Source organism: Sus scrofa, chromosome 15 (genome assembly GCF_054392235.1).
Source record: "Sus scrofa isolate SSC_HxYL_T2T_F1_AM1 chromosome 15, Sscrofa_HxYL_maternal_Yorkshire_Landrace_v2.0, whole genome shotgun sequence".
NCBI lineage: Eukaryota > Metazoa > Chordata > Mammalia > Artiodactyla > Suidae > Sus > Sus scrofa.
In genome coordinates, this window is record NC_139397.1 from 46,017,216 (window position 1) to 46,036,073 (window position 18,858).

The 18,858-nt window shown below is 44.1% G+C and overlaps 1 protein-coding gene across 16 annotated transcripts in view; it reads left to right on the forward strand.

Moving 5' to 3' along the window:
• Positions 1–7,237: 7,237 nt before the first annotated feature.
• The window catches only part of TUBGCP5 (tubulin gamma complex component 5), a 46,401-nt gene continuing 34,780 nt past the window's right edge, over positions 7,238–18,858 (forward strand). For 11 of the 16 annotated variants that reach the window (XR_014829675.1, XR_014829677.1, XR_014829678.1 and 8 more), the window contains exons 1-6: positions 7,238–7,410; positions 10,042–10,095; positions 10,202–10,310; positions 12,840–12,936; positions 13,802–13,881; positions 14,546–14,681. Coding sequence is in view for 12 of the 16 variants with exons in the window: in XM_021075115.2 (XP_020930774.1) it covers positions 7,265–7,410; positions 10,042–10,095; positions 10,202–10,310; positions 12,840–12,936; positions 13,802–13,881; positions 14,546–14,681 (622 nt within the window). In the remaining 4 variants the exon portion in view is untranslated. The remainder of the gene's footprint in view (positions 7,411–10,041; positions 10,096–10,201; positions 10,311–12,839; positions 12,937–13,801; positions 13,882–14,545; positions 14,682–18,858) is intronic. The other 5 variants (XM_084999715.1, XM_084999713.1, XM_084999716.1 and 2 more) reach the window with 1 other exon arrangement.

Sequence of the window (18,858 nt, forward strand, 5' to 3'; positions counted from 1 at the left end):
CGCGTTGCTGTGGCTCTGGCGTAGGCCGGTGGCTACAGCTCCGATTGGACCCCTAGCCTGGCAACCTCCATATGCCGCGGGAGCGGCCCAAGAAATAGCAACAATAACAACAACAACAAGACAAAAAAAAAAAAAAAAAAAAAAAAAAAGCCTTTCCCAATTCCATCAAGAACAGGACAATGGTCCACTAAAATTGTGTCCTAGCAGATGAAACAAAATTAAGTTCCTAGTTTTATATCAGTACACTATTGATACCAAAGTTTATGTTTTCTTTAAACCAATTAAATAGAGACCTTTCACAAATTAATCTTGGCAAAGTAGGAAAAAAACCCCTATATTCACAAATATACATACAGACACAGACTCCCCATAGAATTCATTATAAAATATTAGCCATAAGTCAGATATAACAATACAAAATAAATAATTTCTTTTCTTTTTGGTCTTTTTAGGGCTGCACCCGCAGCATATGGAAGTTCCCAGGCTAGGGGTCAAATCAGAGCTACAGTTGTCCACCTACACCGCAGCCATGGCAATACAGGATCTAAGATGTGTTTTCACCCTGCACCATAGTTCTTGGCATTGCTGGATTCTTAACACACTGATTGAAGCCAGGGATCCAACCAACATCCTCATGGATACTAGTTGGGTTCAGTACTGCTGAGCCACAAGGGGAACTCCATAAATAACATTTGAATCTAAATTGTGTTCCTGGCAGGCAAAAGGAGTTAGAGTTACCCATTCACATGGCTCAAGTTTTTGCTAATGTTTATGGAGACGACTTTAAGATTTGTATTTGCTCATGACAAGTAATCTCTTGGAAGCTATGAACTAACCTGGGGCAAGAAAGCTTCTATATTTTAAAAAGTCTCTTTACTTCCATTTTCCTTCAGAATTTGTAGACAGTTTTTTAGTTACTTCTTGTCATGTTTATATTTCAAAGACATGATAAGGCATCAAAGGACAGAGAAAGGATTGCAAATTTCCTCCCAAGAATTTTGGGGTATATTCCTCCGATATTAGAAGTCTAGGGCAATTGCTATTAAAATTTTTCCTTTGTATTAGGACATAGGGGTCTCCAACCATTTCACTGTCAATATAACAATTCACTCTCCTCACTTTCCCAGGGATTCCACTTCTTAGTGTCCCAATCATGCTGTCACAAGTACTTGGCTTTTAATCCATAGCAGCTTGCACCCTCCTAGGTTGGCAAAAAGCTAATGTCTCCAATTTATTATCCTGCTTTCCCACCTTACCTGCCAGGCCTGAACCAAGCAGAGATGTGGATGCAGAACATCCTTCTCCAATTTCATCTCTTCTTCTAACTTTCTAATCTGGCCTCCAACCTCTAGTTGGGCATTGGTGGCCAGCCCAGCTGCCTACAGCAGAAGCCAGCCTGCTATGCACCCATGCATTTCCCTTTGCGGTAAACTCTGCTCGTTCCTCTAACAAGTGCATTAGACCAGCCCAGCACTTTGACTCGTCCTTGTATTCATGCGGTGGTCCACAAGTACCATATGGGCCACCTTCCCCATGTAGAGATTGATGGTCAACTCAAGAGTTCTCCTGAGGAAGTCCCCTTGTGGTGCAGTGGGTTAAAGCTCTAGCATTGCCACCGCTGGGCCCTTCCCAGGGCATCCAAGAGCTGGTCCAGCCAGTGTCCACTTCTGCAGGTGAGTTGGAAACATCTTCTGAAGGTGGCTCAACAACCACTCTGGGCACACGTGCGTGCACACACACACACACACACACACACACACACACACACACCCCTGCTATCTTCATTTCTCCTCCTAAGCAATACAGAAAACCTTTTGGAAGTGCATCCCGCAACAGAGCACCGCACCTCCTACAACAGATCCAGGCTGACTGTGGTGGCTCCTGGTGCCCCCTCCTGGAGGAAGACAGAAATGCCTTCAGGGTACACAACCACCTGCACCCCATGAGGGGTTGTGATGTGACTGGGGCGCCCTCCTTTGGCCTGACTGGGCAAACCAAACAGCCCTGGCCCCACCCCCTACTCTTAGACATTTTTTTGGTGAGGGCTACCCATGACTCAGACCCCACAAGACTGAGGCACAGCCCAGTGTGCAACCCCAGACCCCCTGGCCGAACTAGGACACTGTCCCCACTCCAGTGGGTGGCCTGGAAATAGTAAGGGAGAGTCATATAATCATCAGGGCCCAGGTGGAACCATGGCCAGCCCCTCCCCTACTGCTGACCAACGTGGACTGTGACCAGACTTGGTACCCTCAGGGCCTGCCTGTATCCTGGGATGTCCCCACCACCAGATGAGCACAGAACTCATCGGAAAACACACTGACCAAGCAGGCTTGGCCAGCCCGGGTGCCCCTATCAAAGATAAACACAGCTGGACAGTAGTTAAAGCTGGGAAAACAGGTTTTACTCAGTAACTTCTGACAGAGGGGATAGAGCTGAGCTCTGTCCACACGAGTGCAGAGCTGTTTAGGGCATTTTAGGGGAGACTGAGGGAGGGGTGCTTGGCAAAGTCAGAGAGTGAAAGAAGTACACAGGGTTGCGTAGTACAGATGTGATCTGTTCATCTGTGTTTGTTCACTGACAGTTGTGGAAGTTAGGAATGACACTGGGAGACAAAGGCCTTACTTAACGACTACATTTCCAAGGAGCGGCTCTTGGGATCTTGAGAGTGACGCTTCTGAGATGCAAAAGATACATACTCACAATTACAGGCCCTTTTCAGGACTAGAACAAATAGTACATTTCTGGTCTGCATTGAGCCTTCTCAAGCGGATATTTTATTTGGGGTGGGAGGTAGGACCTGGGGTCATCCTAGAGACACATGCTGCCAAAAGACAAGCTAGAGTTTGGTTCATTCTTTCAGTGCAAGGGTTTGGATGGGGTTGTTCTGTGCCAAGAATTCTTGCAGTTCCTGACCCCTGTGCCTCCCAGGGTAGCCAACTCCCACCAACACAGGGGTGGGGCCCATGCAGGGGTGCGGGTAGGCAGGGACCAGGTCCACAGTCCCCCCTCTCTGGCTGGATCACTCTAGAATTCTAGGAAACATTGTGTGAGGTGCTTCTAAAGCTCTGAATGGGAAGCTGGCCCCAGACACCCTCTCCCTGTTAGGTCCAGAAATAGACAGGGAAACATTTTCTAGAGGGGAATGTGACAACAGGCCACATGGGACTGTGGCTGGACCCTCTGCCCCTCCACAAGCAACTCTGGCCAGCCACTCCAGAGATACGGAAAAATAATAAGAGGGACATCTGACCCCCCAGCCACACCTAGACTGTCGCCAGGACAGGGCTATCACTGGGCCCTCTTGTCCATCCCAGGTCAGTCTCTGTCTCTAAAAGGGACTTAAAAAGATTTTCAATAGACAGGTAACCAGGCCCTGCACAGGGCTATGTCTGGAACCCAGCACTACCCCATGGCATCCCAACCCAGTGCTATGGCACACAGAGAGCACTTGGAAACACTTCTAGAGGTGGCCAGGGTCTGTGCCCGACCATGGTCAGGACACCTTGATGGGGCTCCCTGGTCATCCCAGGCCAGTCTCCACCACCAAAGAGAGCCTAGGAAAGTCGCTGGGTGCTGCCTCTAGTGACCAGCCCTCGAGGGAACCTCGGTGAAACTTGGCTGTGTCCCCTTCTCTGGCAGGGGACATGAAAATAGCTGGTCATTGCTGCATGCAATGACCAGACCCACAGAGAATACCACCAGGCCTGGGCACCCCCTTCTTGATTCTCACTGGCTCCCCAACATTGGAATGTTTTTGGTGTGCCTTCTATGACTGGGCCACACGTGGCACCTTTCCAGGGGCCTCTCTGGCCAGTTCAGACCAATCTCCGTTTGTATGGGGGATCCAGCATCCATGGCTGGGACTAAGGCACCCTCCTGGGGCCCCCATGGCATTCACAGGCTTGTGTCCACTACCAGAAGGGGACATAAAAAGTTTCTGGGGGCATATCAAAAACACAGCACCCTCCCTGAGCAGGCTTCGCTGACCTGGGTCAGTGCCCACATCCTCCAGAGGTGAATACCCAGGGGCCACCCAATGGCAGGCTCCCGCTCAGGCCTCCATGGCAGGTTTCCACCTCCGCCCCCTTTGAGGGAAACTTGGAAATGTTTTTGGAGGCACGCTAATGAGTTAGGCCTATGCACGACCATAACTGTGTCCATTCCACCCTGCCCTGCTTCCCCTCTGCCTTGGGCCAGTCCCTGCCAGAGTGGGATCAGGATCACTCAGGTGGGTGCTGCTGACAGCCAGGCCTTCATGGGTGTGGCAGAATCCAGGACCCTCCCCCAGCCTCCCTGGCAGACTGTTTACATCTCTGCCACAGGAGGGGGACTGAGAAACATCTGGGGGAGGCACCTTTTCCTTTGGAGTCAGGTACCAGCCCAGGTCAACAGGGAGGCCCCAGGGGGCACCCCAGTTCTGGCCAAGTCTCCCATTTGTAGACTGAAAGGTGAGGGCACGTCCTGAAAATGCTGGTGTCTCCCTCTTGAGGGGGTGATTACCAAGACAGGTCTTGTGGGGGCACCTTGAGCCTGGCTGTGCTCCTGCTTTGGGACTGGTCTTTGGAGGGACCCCCAAAATATTTCTAAGCCTCTTTCTGGTGTGGAAAGCCTTGGTCAGGCCAGGGAGGTCTGGAGGAGTCTGGATGGGTCTTGGGTATTGGAAGTCCAACCCCAAAAGTTTCTAATGTCCCCTCCAAAAGCCAGGATCAGTCCTACTAGTACAGGCAGGCCTGGGGAGGGAAATCTGGACTGGCCACAATTCTGCATGAGTCCTGGTCATCAACCATATTGTCCCCCCAAATTTCCTTATTTCCTCTCCAGAGGTGGGCATCACCTTGGGCTAGCCATGGATGAAGGAAAGAGCAGTGTACCTCCCCCTAATGTTTATAAGTCACCTCCAAAAGCCAGGTCAAACTTGGCTGGGCATGTAGATCCATAGTGGGCATTCTTAGATTGTCTCTGTTGCATGTGTGGCACCACTGATCCCTTTAAGTAGTTCTAAGTCCCTCCAAAGGGGGCATGGCAACAGGCTGGACAAGGAAGATGGGAAGGGTACCCTTAACCCGGCTGCAGTTTTGTGTGAGGTCTGGTCTTTTGCCTGCACGTCCAGAAAAGTTATCCGGGGGCCATTCTGGAAGGCTGCACTGGCCTAGGCCAGCAAAGGACATGTGGTAGTGCACCCAGACTGTTTGCCACACTGTCTTTGTATGTTCTTTCCAAAAATGTTTCCATGTCCTCTACAGGGTGGGTGACCAGCCTCAGAAGCCCACAGAGGATACCTGGGACCCAATGGTATTTTCAACGGGGCTCAGTCATCAGAGGTGCCTGTGGAAAATTTTTCAAGCTCCTCTTTCAGAAAGGAGACCTTGGCTCAGGCCAGCCAGGGGGACATGGGAGAGTGGCTTAGTCCTTTCTGGCTCCAAGTCATTGGGAGTGCCCTGTGGAAAGTTTTCTGCCTCCCTCCTGAGGTCAAGGCCAACTGACAGGATAGAGAGGTGGAGAAGACACATGTTAAGTGTGTATGTAACTAATTTTTTTGAGATGTAAAATAAGCAATTATAGATTTGAAATGATGAGAAAAAATGTGAGCTGCGTACACAAATTTGATTTATAAACATACAGATGATAATTGTGACTGGAGTAGAAAAGACTGCCCAGAGAGTATAAATTCCCTTCTATAGGATGTCCCATTGTGGTGCAGTGGAAAGGAATCCGATCAGTATCCACGAAGACTCAGGTTCAATCCCTGGTCTTGCTCAGTGGGTTAAGGATCTGCCACTGCTGTGAGCTGTGGTGAGTGTGCAGACATGGCTCAGATCCCCCGTTGCTGTGGCTGTGGCGTAGGACAGCGGCTACAGGTCCTATTTAACCCCTAGCCTGGGAACTTCCATATGCCATGAGTGCGGCCCTAAAAACAAAAACAAAAAAACAAAAAAAAAAAGAAAGAAAATTCTCTTGTATAGAATCATTTCTACTGCTATGATTATAATTTCCCACTTCTTGTGGGATTTGTGCAGTCGTGGGCAGTCTATATTTTGGGTAGTTGCTATAGTCTGGATGTTTGTGTGCGCCCAAAATTCATAACTTGAAATCCCAGTGCCCAAAATGATGGTATTTGGGAGGTGTCGGCCTTTGGGAGGTGACTAGAAAAGGAGAGTGGAGGAGTTCTCTTGTGGCGGAGCAGGTTAAGGATCCCGTGTTGTCACTGCAGGGGCTTGGGTCACTGCTCCTGAGAACTTTTATATGCCATGGGCATGGCCAAAAAAAAGAAAAAAGGAAAAAGGAGAGTGGAGCCTTCAAGAATGGACTGGAATGAGTGCCCTCATAAAAAAAGGCCCCAGTGCGTTCCCTTGCCCCTTTCACCATATTTCACAACCAGAGGCCTGCATCCGGGAAGAGAGACCTCACCCAACCATACTGGCACTCTGATCTCAAATTCCAGCCTCCAGAACTATGAGAAATAAGTTTCCGTTGTTTATAAGCCACCCAGTCTATGGTATTTTGTTATAGCAGCCCAAAGAGACTAAGTGGTGAATCCACTATCTTTTACTACAGTAATGCAACGTAATAAACCACATGAAAACCTAGTAAATCCAAAAAAAAAAAAAAAAAAATTAGAGTTCTATGTAACAAGTCTTGGAATAGTTATTAGCAAAACTTAACAGAAACAGTTTAAAAGTATAGTTTTAATTACAAACAACAGCAAAGAGGCCCATTACCTCTACCTGCAGCCTACGGGGTTTATCAAATCCTCCTTGGGCCACCCGGTGTCACTGGCGAGAGCAGGAGGCACAGCACTCAGCCTGTACGTGGGACAACTCGCTTTCCTTACACGTGCTGTAATGTGGGCCAAGTAGTGTGGCCTATGCAAGCAAAACGGAACTGAAAGATCGCTGGAGAAATGGAAGGTTGGAGAAGGATGGACAACTAACGGGTCATGGGATCTGCAAATACAGGTGCAAACAGATACACTGAAGAAGTGGCTGCTTTCAGAACATCAGAAGATACACCATCAACCAAGGTTAGTCAGAGGTTAGCATTAATATAACAAATAATAATGGCTAACCCTTTGAGGACGTTCCTAGATTTCCCCAGGTGAGACGGGAAAACGCACAACCCAAGCCACCAAAAAGAACCTGAGCCGAGACTCAAAGCGCCGGCAGCGAGAACTCTCGCGAGAGCGGCGGCACCTCTCCGAGTTAGCTCGAATTCTCGCGAAAGCGGACGCAACCTCGCGGAGAGTGGCGGGAGCGCGGGCGGTATGGCGTCCCCTGCGCCGTCCTGGACTCGGTTGGACCCACAGCAAGAACGCGATGTGCGCGAGCTCATTCGCCTTGTGTCGGGCGTGCAGGACGAGGCGGACCCCAACTTCCAGCTCGCTCTGCACTTTGCCTGGTCCAACTTCAGGTGTGGGCGCGGCACCAGGGATGGGAGGGTGTCTGGCGAGGTGTAGGGCGCATGAACAGACCGGCGGAACCCCCGCGCGCCCTGCTACTCCAGCAGCTTGGCGCCCTCGGTGCCTTCTGGGTCCCCGACGCAGTGACACACGCAAGCACGAACAGTGGGTTGTGGGTTGTTGGTGGTCGTCTTCCTGTTTTAGAAGCGTGCTCCTAGGGAATCGGTCTGTCTGCCCTGTACCCTGCTCCGCCCACTGCATTTAGCACGGAACACTGCACATCAAACCTAATTTTTGAATGGGTGTGTGAGTGAAGCTTTTGAGCAAAATAATGGCCACACTTTTTTAAAAACTATTCTCACTGACTCCCTCTCCCTGCTTGGGCCACTCCAGATTTCTCTTAACCTGCTCTCCTTTTGCTTTTTCCAAAATGCATAGCCTAACACATTGGATAACTTATCTGTTGTGTATTGTCTTCTCCACCCTACTCCCCCACCTGCAGGCAGAAAGCAAATTTCACAGGAGTAGGGATTTTCGTCTGTTACGTTCATTTCTTCTCCCAGCACCTAGAACATTTCTTGGCATAGAGTACTCCGTGCCACCTAATGCAACATCTAATACAGTTTTTCATGTAATTAATTATTATTTTATATATATATATTTTTTTGTCTTTTTTGGCCTGCACCCTGGGCATATGGAGCTTCCCAGGCTAGAGGTCTAATCGGATCTGTAGCCGCCGGCCTAGGCCACAGCCACAGCAAGGCCATATCCGAGCCAGATCTGCAACCTACACCACAGCTCACAGCATCGCGGGATCCTTAACCCACTGACAGAGGCCAGGGATCAAACCCGCAGTCATGGTTCCTAGACCCATTTGTCGTTTCCACTGCGTCATGACGGGAACTCCCATGCAATTAATTTTTAAAGATTTTCCACTTTAGATACTTTGGTGAGGTCTGAGCTCCCATTTTTCGTTATAGAAGATGTAAATTAGATGATACTGCTGTGATCATTACTTGTAATGAAATTATTAAAAATGTTAGTTAATATTTGTTTAATTTCAGAAATCTTGAATAGTAAACAATGTTTCAAAATCTGTAATCTTGATTATCAACATTAATGATCATACATAAAGTTCCTCCTTGGTTTATAATAAGAATAGACAATGAGTCTAAAAGCCTGCCAAGTTTCTGAAATAAAATACTCAGTTCTTAAATGTAGCTTATAAAGATAACAGTTCCTGAAGAGGTCAGATAAGAGAGAAATTTAAATGCGATATCCCAAATAATTTTTATATTAACATTTCTAAATGACAGTAGACAAATGGACATCATTTTAGTTTTAGAGACATTAGAAGTTACTATCTACTTTTATACATTGAGAAACTAAATTATAATAAAGTGGTTTTCCATTCAGCCATTTACTGGGTTAGAGTTAAATATGTTATTTAGTGGTTTAATTTACTTCTTTTAAGTACAGATTGTGTGGCTTTGGTACTAAAAGATGGAAAACAAGGGTAAATGAGCTATACAATAATTCCATGATGATTTAATCCATCAGAAAAATGAACAATTCATGTTTGCTTTTTAAAAAATAGTGGCCACATTCTAGGCCCTAGAAATTCATAGATAGGTGAAATAGAGATTTATCCTTAAGTAAGACAGGCAAAAATTATATATGATGTAGAATAGGATTTTGTTTGTTTGTTTTGCTTTTTAGGGCCTCATCCACAGCATATGGAAGTTCTCAGGCTAGGGGTTGAACCAGAGCTATAGCCACCGGCCTACACCACAGCTCACAGCAGTGCCAAATCCCTGACCCACTGAGCGAGGCCAGGGATCAAACTCATATCTTCATGGATACTAGTTGGAGTCTTTTCTGTTATGCCACAATGGGAACTCCCTAGAATAGCACTTAATAACCTGAGAGCCTGAAGATGGAATTCATGTGTTAATGGATTTGGATGTTTTTTCTTATGCTAATTATACTAACCTCTAACTAAAAGCATTTCCTTTAACTATGAAAGCAACAAGCAGTAAGAAATAGCTAATGTGTGACTGTGTCACCAGTAAAAATCATGTACTGTCATATTGTAGTTATTACAGATATTTCTAAATATTTAGTACTGTTACCGTTACATATTATGAACCCACTGCTAGATCTTGTTACTTAACACTTTAAAAAAAATGTTTCTTACTATATCACAAACTTTAAAAAATATTTCTCCACAGTATTTCAGTATGCCCAGTTTCCTTTGTATTTCATTTTATGATTTAAAAGCATTGTCTTAAGAAGGGATCTCTAGAATTTACTGGCCTTCGTCATGGCATAAAAAGATAAAGAATCCCTGTGATAATAGAGTGTGCTATGCTGGACTTAGACACAGGGCATTATAGGAAGACAAAGGAGCCAGAGGACAGAGTTGGGGAGCTCAGGAAAACCTGTGTCCTGTAGAAAGGGTGCTTGAACAGTCTCTCAGATTCAGTGGTTGCATGAATGATGGAGGTCATACAGGGAAAGAGGTGCATTCACTGGAACCATAGGTGGGTATAGGTTGTCTGGGGTGATGTAGAAGGCTGTGGGACTAGTCTCCTTAGCTATATATGACAAGATTGATGGAAGGATTACATCTTCTCTTTCAGATTTCATCGTTTCTTAGATGTCAACAGTCATAAAGTAGAAAAGACAATAGAAGGGTATGTCAGTTTATATATATGTATGCATACTCAAATATATTTTCTTATAGACCTTTTTATTGGTATAACTTTATAATTAATCAGGTGATTTTTTTTAACATTTTAGAATTTATGAAAAATTCATCATTCATTCTGATCTCAGCAAAGCTGCTAGTTGGAAGAGATTAACTGATGAATTTCTAAATGCATCTCTTCCAAGTATAAAGGAAATAAAGGTATGCTGTATTGTGAGATCTCGGTTGTATTTTACTGTTTCCAATCTGATTATCGTCAGCCTGTTTCTATTCACATTTAACAGTCATTCTATTTTAGTATTATTATCCACTGAAGAGAACCAGATTCTCCTGGAAGTTGACTTGTGTTGCCGTCAAATCAGTGTGTCTCAGGCTTGTGATGAAAGAAGTATGTTCTTATTTAATCATCTTAGCCCCAACCTATTATGGACATTGAGATCAGAGACTGGCACAAATAATAGAACTGTCTGGCTGTCTTAAAACTTTTAAATGGCACTTGGCAGTAATAACTATCTATATAGATGTCAGTTTTGAGCACTTCCATATTCAGTCATGGGTCCCTTAGGCTTAATGATATGTTGGAAGGATTCACAGAATCTTTTTCCTTCTTTCTTTTCTCTTTCTTTCTTTCCATTCATTCCCAGTACCTGTGGCATATGGAGATTCCCAGGCTAGGGGTAGAAACAGAGCTATAGCCGCTGGCCTACACCACAGCCAGATCAACGCAGGATCTGAGCTGTGCCTGCTACTTACACCACAGCTCATGGCAATGCCTGATCCTTAACCCACTGAGTGAGGCCAGGGATCAAACCCATGTCCTCATGGATGCTAGTCAGGTTCGTTAACCACTGAGCCATGATGGGAACTCGCCCATCTTCTTTTTCTTCAATACATTTACTGACTTTGGTGAAAGCGTCATATTAGCTGATTGATAGATTAGGTTTTGGCCGTTAGTGCTAATTTTTAGTTCAGTGATTACTTCAATTAATGAGTCCTCTAGGTGTCAAGCTCCCTTATAGATTTTAGCGAAATAAAGAAGTGCAGGGGTAGAGGAATAGCATCAACCAGGTCCTCTTCGCAGGACCATGTGCTGCTTTGGGGCATCTCTACACAGCTACAGGGTAGCAGTTCTGGTCCCTGGCAAAGCAGGGAGGTCTTTTACTGTGTGTGGTTCTCTTTCACTGGTTATATTCACCTGTTTCTGGTGTACAGAGTCCTTCCAAAGTAAACAATTGACATTAGCAATTACTACTACTAAATAATTTATGTATTGAGAATTATTTTCTTCGGGTATTTACATTTTAGACCATCTTTCTCTGGGGAATAAGAGAATTTAAGGCATTTCCAAGTGGAGAGATTATTCACAGAAGGGCAGGTGCATGTGGTCTTATTAGTGATGTATTGGCTTATCATGCCCAGGAAAGTCTACCGAGTATCTGCTGTGTCCCTAACATCACTGGGTGGTAGGAATACAGAATAAACAAGAGATGGTCATCACTGCCCAAGTAGTTATTGAATAGTTATTTAATTGTAATTATAAATACCATATACAGTACTATAGAACATTTGAAAGGGAAAGCTTGCATGAGATTGCCCTTACCATCCTTGAATTTAATTCATCTCATCTTTCCATGCATAGTTTATGACTTTCAGCATATTTGGAGTACTTGTATTTTTTGGCAGTTTTTATAATTTATTTTAAATTATTTATTTATTTATTTCGCTTTTTTAGGGCTGCCCCTGTGGAATATGGAAGTTCCCAGGCTAGGGATTGAATCAGAGATGCAGCTACCAGCCCATACCATAGCAACATTTGGTATCTTTTTATTATTTATTTATTTATTTTGTCTTTTTGCCATTTCTTGGGCTGCTCCCGTGGCATATGGAGATTCCCAGGATAGGGGTCTAATTGGAGCTGTTGCTGTAAGCCTACTCCAGAGCCACAGCAACGCGGGATCCGAGCCGTGTCTGCAATCTACACCACAGCTGACTGCAACGCCGGATCGTTAACCCACTGAGCAAGGGCAGGGACCGAACCCGCAACCTCATGGTTCCTAGTCGGATTCGGATCGTTAACCCACTGAGCAAGGGCAGGGACCGAACCCGCAACCTCATGGTTCCCAGTCGGATTCGTTAACCACTGCACCACAACAGGAACTCCTTAATTTTTAAATTTTTAAATTTTTTTTAGGGCCGCACTTGCGGCATATGGAAGTTCCTAGGCTAGAGGTTGAATTGGATCCCCTACGCCACGGCCACAGCAACACGGGATCCAAGCCACATCTGCAACCTACACTATCGATCACGACAATGCCGGATCCTGGGGTGAGGCCAGGGATTAAACCCGCATCCTCTTGGATGCTAGTCGTGTTCTTAACCCACTGAGCCACAAAGGGAACTCCCCACCCTTTCTTTTGTTGACCTTGACATTATTGAAGAGAGCAGGCTAATTATTTGGTAGCTTGTCCTTCAATTTAGGTTTGTCTAACAATTATTGTATATGATTCAGGTAATACATTATTTGACAGGTTCCTTATCTGTACATGTTTGAACTATAAAAACAAGTTTAGAGATTGAGATTGTGGTTTTTTTTTAGGTATGATTTATGTTTTCTCAAACCAGGGGGGAAAAACTGAGGACCTAACTGTCATGAGGTTATCTTTTCTTGAACAAGTTTAGAAAGCTCTTACCAACCTCTGTGAATCATGTTTTTCATTTCTTGTTTTAAAGACAGATGCCCATTATTCCATACTGTCACTTCTTCTATGTCTGTCTGATTCTCCTTCAAACAGCAATTACGTGGAAACACCAAGAAATAAAGAAGTGGGTACGTTACTAAATAAAAAGTTGTAAAAAGTCTTGAAACTGAAATATTTCTGTTGCCTTGAATGCAGTTGTGATTTTCATTTCATTTACAATATAAATTCTGACTTAGTAAGTTAAACTACTTTCAGTTCTATGAAAGAGAAAATTTCTTTTTTTTTTTTTTTGTCTTTTTAAGGCCGAACCCAAGGCATATGGAGGTTCCCAGGCTAGGGCTCGAATTGGAGCTGTAGCTGCCAGCCTATACCACAGCCACAGCAATGCCAGATCCCAGCTGCATCTGTGACCTACACCACGGCTCATGGCAACTCTGAATCCTTAACACACTGAGGAAGGCCAGGGATGGAACGCGAACCTCATGGTTCCTCGTTGGATTCGTTTCCACTGCACCACAACAGGAACTCCTTTTTTTTTTTTTTTTTTTTTTTTTTTTTTTGTCCTTTTTAGGGCAGCATTGTGGCATATCGAGGTTCCCAGGCTAGGATTCGAATCAGCTGTAGCTGCTGGCCTTCACCACAGCCACAGCAGCACGAGATCCGAGCTGAGCCTATGACCCACACCATAGCTCACGGCAATGCAGGATCCTTAACCAACTAAGTGAAGCCGGGGATTGAATCTACAACCTCATGGTTTCTAGTCGGATTCGATTCCAATGAGCTACGATGGGAACTCCAAGAAAAATTATTTTTGAGGATGAAAAAATGTTAACTGTGTTATAGAATGTCAGTTTATGGAGTGTTTCAGAATTTTTGATCTCTTATTTCCCAAGTGTATTTTATTTTGTGCATTGTTAGATTTTTTACTATAATTTCAGAGTTTTTCCTACATGTTTTTGATAAAGCTGATGAGATTCTTCTATTATATTTTAGAGAAGAAAGATGATTTTGACTGGGGAAAATATTTGATGGAAGGTGAAGAAATTGACCTTGGCCCAAACGTAGACACACCAGTAAGTGACAGCCATTTTGCTATGAAAAATATAAATATATGCCAAGCGATACAGATGATTTTTATGGATCTTTCTGCCCTATAGCAACTTAACTAAAACAGAACAATGTGTACCAAATTAGAGTAGTTTATTATGGAAGAATGAATAAGATTTTGCACCAAAATGTAGGTACTAGAAAGTTGAACAAAATGAATATAAGTATCCCCTAAGGAGCTATAAATCTTGAGATTTTGCCACCAAAACTAATTCCATCCTGTAATAAATACTAACTTTCAAGTCATGTAGGAAAAAGTTTCATTTGGTATAGTTTTTGCTTTTCTTGTGGAATTTTCTTAATCTTTTAATCTAAATAGCTCCAGTTGTTAGGTGCTCTAGAGGTAAGGTGTATTTCCTTCTTTTTTTTTTTCTTTTTAGGACTGCACCTGCAGCACGTGGTAGTTCCCAGGTTAGGAGACAAATCGGAGCTCCAGTTGCTGGCCTATGCCACAGCCACAACAATGCCAGATCTGAACCATGTGTGTGACCTACACCACAGTTCACGGTAATGCTGGATCCTTAACCCACTGAGCGAGGCCAGGGATCAAACCCCATCCTCATGGATACTAGTTGGGTTCCTTACCTCTGAGCCACAGTGGGAACTCCTGTATTTCCTTCTTTTAATCAGAACTGGTCTGAAGAAAGTGAAGACGAAGATGATCCACAGCCCTTGAGCAGAGAGGACTCTGGGATTCAGGTGGACAGGACACCATTAGAAGAACAAGATCAAAGCAGAAAACCAGCATCTCGAGTCAGCTGGAAAGGTACTCTGTTCTTGGATGCTGCCGTCATTTTCTTTTTCTTTTTCTTTTATGGCTGCACCTGTGGCATATGCAAGTTCCCAGGATAGAGGTCAAATTGGAGCTTTAGGTGAGGTCTACACCACAACCATGTCAACACTGGATCCAAGCCACATCTGTTACCTATGCCACAGCTTGTGGAAACACCGGATCCCCAATCCACTGAGGCCAGGGATCAAACCTGCATCCTTACAGAGACTACATTGAGTCCCTAACCTGCTGATCTACTGTAGGAACTCCTTTGCATCATTTTCTTTTTTCCTTTTTTTTTTTTTTGTCTTTTTTGCCATTTCTAGGGCCGCTCCCGAGGCATATGGAGGTTCCCAGGCTAGGGGTCGAATCGGAGATGTAGCCTCCGGCCTACGCCACAGCTACAGCAACTGGGGATCCGAGCCGCGTCTGTAGTCTACACCACAGCTCACTGCAATGCCGGATCCTTAACCCACTGAGCAAGGGCAGGGACCGAACCCGCAACCTCATGGTTCTTAGTTGGATTCGTTAACCATTGCGCCACGACGGGAACTCCTGCATCATTTTCTAATAGAAAAATTCTCTGGAAGGAGAGCAAGCTTTGAGAGTCAGTACCATGTGATTTAAGATATTGGTAAGCTCTGTCATCCTTATAAAACAAACCCTTTTGTTAAACGACTAGTAAATCTTTCTTCTTTAGTGCCTAAGAAGTAGCTCTATAGAAGTAATGTTGCAAAGCATTAACAATGCAGTTTTGGTCTTTTTTAAATAGTTCTGAGAACTTTGTTAGTCCTAAATGGTTGTTATTTTTATTAGCAAAGAATTGGCTTTGCTAAAGTCAGTGACTAGATGAAAAGAAAAAAAGATTTATGAAATTTAATTTGATCTATACAATTTAATTTTTATTTATGTGACTTTTTGCTTTTTAGGGCCGCCCCCGAAGCATATGGAAGTTCCCAGAGTAGGGGTTGAATTAGAGCTGTAGCTGCTGGCCTACACCACAGCCACAGCAACACAGGATCTGAACCATGTCTGCGACCTACACCATAGCTCACGGCAACGCCGAATCCTTAACCCACTGAGCAAGGCCAGGGATTGAACCTGTGTCCTCACAGGTACTAGTCAGATTCGTTAACCGCTGAGCCACTACGGGAACTCCTAATCTATACAATTTAATTTTAAATTTGAATGTCTGCTTTTTTGGTTTTTGTTTTTTTGTTTTTGTTTTTTTTTTTTGGTCTTTTGTCTTTCCAGGGCCTCACCCACGGCATATGGAAGTTCCCAGGCTAGGGGTCTAATCAGAGCTATAGCCGTCAGCCTACACCACAGCCACAGCAAAGCCAGATCCGAGCTGAGTCTGTGACCTACACCACAGCTCACGACAATGCCGGATCCTTAACCTGCTGAGTAAAGCCAGGGATTGAACCCGAAACCTCATTGTTCCTAGTCGGATTCGTTTCTGCTGAGCCACAACGAGAACTCTGGCTTTTTCAATTTTTATTGAAAAAAATATGAATTGGTAGACTCTAAAAAGAGCTGGGAACAACCTTGGACATTAGAATATCTACTCCTATAGTTCTCATGTGGAAGATAAATAAAGGCCTGGTTACAGTGGTTTTCCCATGGTTACAGCTGTGCAGCTAACCCCAGAAGCTGAAGTCTGTGACCTGGCCCTGTTCACTGTACCTGAACCTTGACAAATGAGCATAAAGTAGTTAAAGCTGATTTAGTATGCTAAGGATTCTCTGGTTTCTTTTCTCTTTAACTTTTGAATTGGACCCTTAGGGCAGATTGTGGACTAATTAGCTCAGAGCACAGCAGAAGCAGTCCTTGCAGGGTCTTTTGGTTTAATTTATTTCTTCTCTTCTGCTGTTTCTGATTTTTCACTCCCCTTTCCCTTTCTCTGCCAGCCCAGTGACAGGATCTTGTTCTAATGTATTTGATATCTCTTCTCCCATATGTTGAGTTTTTGTAAAGTATATTGTGTTGGTTGGTGTATTCTGTTGTTTGGGGGTTTTTTTGTGTGGTTTTTTTTTTTTTTTTTTGCTTTTTTTTTTAGAGCCACACCAGCAGCACATGGAAGTTCCCAGGCTAGGGATTGAATCAAAGCTGTAGCTGCTGGCCTACACCACAGCCACATCCACACCAGGTCTGAGCTGCATCTGTGACCTACGCCATAGCTCATGGAAATGCCATATCCTTAACCCACTGAACAAGGCCAGGGGTCAAATCTGCCTCCTCATGGATACTAATTGGATTGTTCCTGCTGCACCACAATGGGAACTCCTGGTATATTGTGTTTTAAATTAAATACTGATATTATGCTCTGTGTGAACTGTATTCTGTTCCTCTTTTCATTCAGTTCTGTTTTAAATCTGTCCATGTCACTCTATGAACATCGTTCTGTTGCTCCTAACAGCTTCATGGGATGCTGCAGTTTGCAGCACCACGTTTCTATTATTGCCTTTCTTATGGTCAGGCCCACCCTCACCCCCTTTCGCATATCGACCTGGCCCAGATCTCATCCCCATTTGATTAGGTCCCCCTCTGGTTCAGTCTGCTGTTGTTTTCATTTGCACGTGTCAGCTACTTAGGATAAATACTTGGGATCCCTTAGGTCCTTCAGTCTTGTGCCTTCCATCGTGTATCGAGTGACAACCTTTGCTTGTTTTTCTTTGGAGTTTCATGTCCTTCTTGTCCATCCTCACCACTCAGAGTTCTTTGTATAACAAGTTTTAGACATTGCAGTTATCTTCCTCTAGTTAGTTTCCTGTTAACATTTTTCATAGCATCCTTCAGACAGAATCTGTTATTTTAAAAAATATTTTATTGTATTCAACTCTGAATTTTTCATGATATTGGTTAGAATTTTGGGCCTTGATATTTTTCTCTTCAAAAATATTCACCAGTATTTTCCTTATGTTTGCTTTTTTATAGCTTGTGTTTAGTGACCACCAGATCCTCTTCTATGTATGAAGGGTGGTTAAATGGCCCAGCTTCTTTTTCTCCCATGTCATGAGCAGATTTCTCAGTATTATCTAGTGAACAGTCCATTCTTTCCACATTGCTTTGTGGTTCTAATATTACTATATAGTGATGCACTTATTTATTTCTGAACATTGAATTCTCTTCCTTGTGCGTGAGTTGCCAAGGAACAGACTTTTAATTTATATGGCTTTATAATATATTCCAACACATAGAAGGTAAGTTTCCCCCTCATCTCCTTTATTCTTTTTTTAAAATTGGCTTGGCTGGAGTTCCCATTGTGGTGCAACAGGAACGAATCCGACTAGGAACAGTGAGGTTGCAGGTTCAATCCCTGGCCTTGCTCAGTGGGTTAAGGATCTGGCATTGCCATGAGCTGTGGTATAGGTTGCAGGTGCGGTGTAGGCCAGCAGCAACAGCTCCGATCAGCTCCCGGGAACCTCCATATGCCGCGGGTGTGGCCCTAAAATGCAAAGCAAAAAAAAATTGGCTTGGCTATTTGTGGACTGTAATTCTTCTATAGGTATTTTAGGAGCAGTATCAGTTCCTTTTTAAAAATCCAACTGGAGGGAGTTCCTTGGTGACTCGGGTTAAGGATCCAGTTTTATTGCTGTGGCCTGAATTCTCTTGCTGACCCAAGAACTCCCGCATGCTGTGGGAACAGCCAAAAAAAAAAAGTCCAGCTGGATTTTTTATTGGGATGGCATTGAATTTATAGATTTAACTTGAAGAGATTCGATGTCTTTACTGTGAAAATATCTACCCTGTAATTTTTTTAAGTCTTACAAGATAGGAAATTTTCTTTGTAAAGATCTTAAGTATTTGCTAACTTCTACATACGTTAATAATTCCTATTGTGAATGATGCCTTTTTTTGTCTCCTTTATGGTGTAGGGGGACACTTGGTTTTTGTAAAATGTTCTTATATCCAGCATTCTTGCTGAGCGCTCATACTGATTATAATTGTTGATCCCATTGGGTTTTGTTTTGTTTTTTTTATTTTGGTTTTTGTTTTTTGTTTCTTTTTTTTGTTTTGTCTTTTTGCTTTTTCTAGGGCTGCTTCCGAGGCATATGGAGGTTCCCAGGCTAGGGGTCTAAACAGAGCTGTAGCCCCAGGCCAACGCCAGAGACACAGCAACACGGGATCTGAGCCATGTCTGCAACTTACCCCACAGCTCACAGCAATG